This window comes from Selaginella moellendorffii, unplaced genomic scaffold, assembly GCF_000143415.4.
Source record: "Selaginella moellendorffii unplaced genomic scaffold, v1.0 SELMOscaffold_27, whole genome shotgun sequence".
Lineage (NCBI taxonomy): Eukaryota > Viridiplantae > Streptophyta > Lycopodiopsida > Selaginellales > Selaginellaceae > Selaginella > Selaginella moellendorffii.
The window spans coordinates 10,345-15,662 of NW_003314288.1; the positions used below are offsets into that span (position 1 = coordinate 10,345).

Sequence of the window (5,318 nt, forward strand, 5' to 3'; positions counted from 1 at the left end):
TACCTGAAGCAGTTTCCTCCAAGCAGATGGATATCTTGATTAGCATTCCGGACTTTGATGTGGCCCGCAACGCAGCAAGACAGCCGGACGTTTCTCAGCGTAGTGTTCTTGAGCTTCCACTGCTTCGGATTCAAGAGAGACTCGACGTGGTCGGGATCATTCCAGTCTGCCATGAGAAGATTTCTCCGGACCGTCTCCACGAGCTCGTTAGTTTACATATAGACTTTTATATTATACCTTTACGTACAAAAATTATATTTAAATAAATGAATCCGTACATTATTTTATCCACTGTATAAGATTCTTCTCTCTTATTCTTATTCAAGGTTATTCGCCCTAGCCCTAACTCGGAGGCGGCTCATGGCCGATAGAGGTAAGAGGCAGCGGGAGGATTGGGGAGAGGATTCGGTAGAAGCCCGAAGGAGGAGACGGCAAGAAGAGAGCTGCAAGGCATTGGAGCTGCTGGAATCTGCACAAGAGAGGGTGCGATCGATGGAGATGAGCTATCGTGAATGCCCGGAGGACCTGTTCGATGATTTTGAAGGTTTCAATTCTGAGTGGAAGCAGAGGTATTTGGATCTGCTGCTTGAGAGTTGGGACAAGTTGTCGCCAGAGCAGCAAGAGAAACACAAAGGCATCGGCCCACGGTATGTACTTGAAATGGTGCTGCAACAAGTAGACAACAAGGCGCGGGAATCAAAAGTGAGAATGGTGTTGGAGAAGTACCCAGCGCTTCTTTTCGAATCTTGGGAGTGTATCCACAACAAGCTGAAGGGCGAGGAATGGCTTGATGAAATCCGTAGAGCTTGCTGGTACAAGCTGACGCCGGAGGAGCAGCAGCAGTACAAGGACTTCCGTCCACAACATGGCATAAAGTTAACGACGGCAGCAAGTAAGTGCGTCAGTTTGCATGAATGTTTATGTTTGCTGCTGCTACAGGTCGAGCATTTGACATGGAGTATGAGGGCAGTGGAGTAGACTCGCTTTACGGCGCCCTGAACAAGATCAAAGAGGAGACTGATTTTTCACGTGTCGTTGGTCTCTTCCAGTCCAGCGGCTGGGGTAAGTCGAGGGTGGTTCGAGAGTTACATCGGAAACAGGTGTGGGTCATTTACTTGTCGCTGGGTTCTGGCTCCTGTTATCCTCAGCCTTCATATTTTAGGAATGCTTTCCTCGGCCGTGTAAGGCAGGCACTGGGAAATGGAGATTACGCAGGCCATCTCGCATGCATGACCTACTGTCTGGCTTATTGGATCGCATGCATTGAGGAGCTGGGTGGAGGACTAGCGAAAGAGGAGCCGTGGACGCCGCAGGTGTTTTCAAACATGATGACGGTAGATGGTGGAAAGGGCTTTTGGCCGGGAGTGGAGAATCGGATCCAAAAACTTGAACAGGAACTTAAGTCTCTCCGGAAGATAAAGGCCAGTACTCAGATGGAACTATGGACGACATGGGAGACTAAAGCCACTGAAGTCTTCAACAGGTATATTCGTGAGGTCCCTGCTTTGGGAATTGGTACGGAGATGACAGGCCAACCGTTGAAGCTGCTGTTCGTCTTCGATGAAGCCCGGTCGCTGTTACCTTCCAAAGATGGACGGGAAGAAAACTTGTACATCCCACTTCAAAGATCTACACGAGTGTTAGGTGGAACATGTTTAACTCTGTTCATAGACACTACATCCAGGGTCGCCAGTTTCTTAGAACCCGAGTGGTGCGATCCTTCTACGTGGAGTCGGAATCGGTGTTTTCTTCCGTCTCCTTTGGTTGCCTTCTTTAAGGGAGATATCGGGGAAAACAGCACACGTCTGCCAGCTACGTCTACACAGGGGAATTGTTTTGAGGAGGTGGTTAGTAACGAGTGGATGCTCAAGTATGGCCGACCGCTTTGGTGGTCTCTCTACCTGAGCAACCTCGCCAAGGATCCTGCTATGGATGCATCTGAATCCTGCCAGGATCCTCACCGATGGCTTGAGAGTGCTACAGATGCAGATAAAGCAGAGGCGTTTCAAACGGTATTTGGGATTGCGCAGTATAAGCTTACCTTGGTTACGACTAGAGATATCACTCGGTACAGCGAGCATGCGCGCATTGCCATGTTGGGAGTCAGATACGGGATTTTCATAGATCCATCGTCCAAACTTGTGGAGGATCTAATTGCGAGTCATATGCTGACTGCATTGTACGTAACAAGCTGCCGAGCGCAGTTGTTTGCTACGTGGGTGGCTGAGCCGCTTCTTTCTGAAGCTGCATTAGTGTGTATTCAACAGTTCAAGGAGACACCAGATGGCTACAGGCTTCTGTTTGAGCCTCTCCAAGCATTGTTGTCGGCGGGCATCGTAGACAAAGGTGAACAGGGGGAGCTACTTTTAAGGATCATACTCTTGGAGGCAGTAGACAAGGCACGGGAAATGACTGGAGAAAAACGATCTTGGTGTACAGTGGACGAGTTTTTCTCTCAACTGGTGAAAACGCCACTCAGCGAGCTGGCACAGCAGGAGAAGATGCCTCACCAGGAAAAGGTGCGAGCTGTTGCAGAAGGCAAGATAAGTATCAACTGCTTCCGTAGGATCTACAAAGACAAGACAGACTTGTCTGATCTCGTTGAGGCCTTTAAAAGGCGTTGTGGGATAGTATGCTACCGTGGTGCATGGGGTGTGGACATCTTAGTGCCCATTCATTTGGGAGATATGAAGGACAGGCTGAAGTTGAGCGCGCTCTTCATTCAGGCAAAAGATATGAAGAGATCGTCCGGGCTGATTGCTCTCGCCAAAAACTCTCCACAGTTTTCAGGCCTCGGATGTTTGGACGAGTCACCATATCTGAGTTTATATATGGACCTCAATTCTGGTTCTGGGAATGCGAACAAAGTGGATATGGTGGCACCGGAGCGCGTTTGGAAAGCAGTTAGTTCATCTAAGGAGGCTCAGAAGGCAGTGCAGCAGCTGGGGTCTAAGGTGCATGAAATTCGGAAGAGGCTAGAACGGGAGAATCAGGTTTGTGTAGGTACTTTTGTATCATCTCTTTTCTGATTCTTTCTGTATTGCAGGGTGGATGCCCAATGAGTAGGCGGAATGAAGGGGCAGCTCAGGAACAGGCTCTCTTGGCGTTGTGTGACTCTCATATTGTGGTGCAGTCTGAGAGAGAGTCGGGTTCTCAGTTGATAGCTGAACAAGAACAGGTTCTTGCAAATCGAGTAAATCCATCTTTTCTAATTATTTCTGTGTGGTGCAGTATGAAGGGAAGAATCCAGCTCAACAAGAACAGGTTTTTTTGGTGGTTGTATAATCTTTTTCTTACTTTGTTTTGTGGTGCAGTCTCAGGGAGGGAAGGAAGTAGTGATTCAGCATTGGAAAGAATGGATGACAGCAGACATAAAAAATCAGATCATAGTCAAAACCAGGGGGTTGGACTGCTTGTCGTTGGATGCTGACTTTCTGAAGATCTTAGAGGATATAAAGAATGTTCAGGTGCGGCCACAAAAGATCGTTAAGATCATTGCAGAAGATGGCACCATGAGGCACCAGGCCATTAAGCAGGTTTGGGAAGTGCAGGACCCATTGCTGCAGGACATGTTTGGGATCTTGAACATTAATGACTTAACTCTAAAGTGACTGGAAAAGTCACTGTAATTGTCTTGTTGCAGTTTTCCCAGACACAGAAGAGTACTGTTCATTACAAATCTACTGGAATACTTCCACACAACGAAAGGCACTTGTTGATCATACCCTTGCTTGCTGCACATCCATGGAATAGTTTGCTGAAATTTGAGAGTGTGGTTTCAGAGCTTTTTTTGGATATTGGATCCGGATGAGATTGTCACGCTTAATGCATCTATAGCAGTTCTACATCCCACCATACAAGCTCTTCCTTGATGAACATCATAGAAACCTTCTGCAGCAATGTGTTCTCTTGTGTCCTCGTGCCAAGAACAACACTGGCATTCATTTGCTTGTTGTGGCATGAGCTTTGGCATCCTTAACTCTCATGTAGGCATATTCCAAAGATTGAGATGATTTTGATGAGTGCTAATGACAAGCTAATGAATACCTCATACATTACAAGCATTACAAGTGATGTTGGTGGTGTTCATAACTAACATACAGGTGTATTTGCATACATTAAACTCTTTAGCTTTTTCTTATGAAGCTTAGTTTGTTGAGCGTTGAAGTGGCTACTGGGTAGCGCCACAAACATCACCCAATTACTGCTCTGTCCCCCTAAGCTTGGGATACAGTTGTAAACTCAGAGGGATCTTCCATGACTGGAATTCTACTTGGTGTGGTGATTGTCAGAAAGCCACTTCCACTACACTCTGGTTTAATAACAAAACCTCAAATACACGTCGCCTGCGAGACTAATCTCTCGATCAACAAGAGTGGCAGACGCCGATTCGCTGCTTTGCCCCGCGCAGTACACAGTAATCACACACCTACTGATCGATGCTGCAGGGATCTGGAATTCAACGAGTCGTGATTTCAAGGACCCAGTACGGCAATCACCCCACTTGTACTGATCGATGCTCCTCAGCGGCGCAGTGGGAAGCATCTCTATCTCGGGCGAGCACAGGATCATTGCCCACACCAAGGTATGCAACACGGTGCATGTATGGCCGCTGCGACGATCTCACCAAAGCTTGCTCCTGGAACAGCATGATCACTGCATATGCCCGAAATGGGCATCTGGAGGAGGCCGAGAAGATCTTTGATTCCATGCCCGTGGCAATGTTGTGTCCTGGACTACCGGGAACTTGCAGCATGGCAAATCCTCCCAAGCATTGCAATTCTTCCGGAGGATGATTCTAGTCAAACCGAGGTGACCCTCCTCGTGATCTTGGACACATGCTTGAGCTTTTTGCCATGGCTACTTCCAGGACAACAGCGCGCTGGTCAATGCCAGCTCCTTGACATTTGGAATGGGAGCACAATGATGTGTTTGGCCATTGCAAGAGGAAAGTTTTGTTTTTCTCTGTGGTTTATATTTGGAGCTGCCACTTGGATCATTTAGATGATCTGGCCATTTTCTCTTGGGTGGGATCGCATGTTTGGTGTAGCAAAACATCAATAATGGTGAAATTATTAAACTTTAGTATGTTTAAATTTTAAATTTTTAAATTTTAAATATAGAAACCTTAAGATTTATTTAAAAAGTGTTATGTTAATAAAAATTTGGAAAATATTACGTTAAAAACATTAATATGAATATTGTTGACATTTTTAAATATAACATTTCACTTTAAGTTATAATGAGTTTGAAAAAATAATAAAAGCGAAGTTAATAGCTAATTTTTTTCTTTTGTTCAAAATCTCTATATAATTAGA

The 5,318-nt window shown here is 46.0% G+C and overlaps 1 protein-coding gene across 1 annotated transcript; it reads left to right on the forward strand.

Moving 5' to 3' along the window:
* Positions 1–341: 341 nt before the first annotated feature.
* LOC9629626 lies at positions 342–3,681 on the forward strand. Its single transcript, XM_024680316.1, has 5 exons — positions 342–892; positions 940–2,993; positions 3,047–3,178; positions 3,232–3,264; positions 3,315–3,681. The coding sequence occupies exons 1-5, from the start codon at positions 361–363 to the stop codon at positions 3,609–3,611; spliced, it is 3,048 nt and encodes a 1,015-aa protein (XP_024536084.1). The 5' UTR covers positions 342–360; the 3' UTR covers positions 3,612–3,681.
* The last annotated feature ends 1,637 nt before the right edge of the window (positions 3,682–5,318 follow it).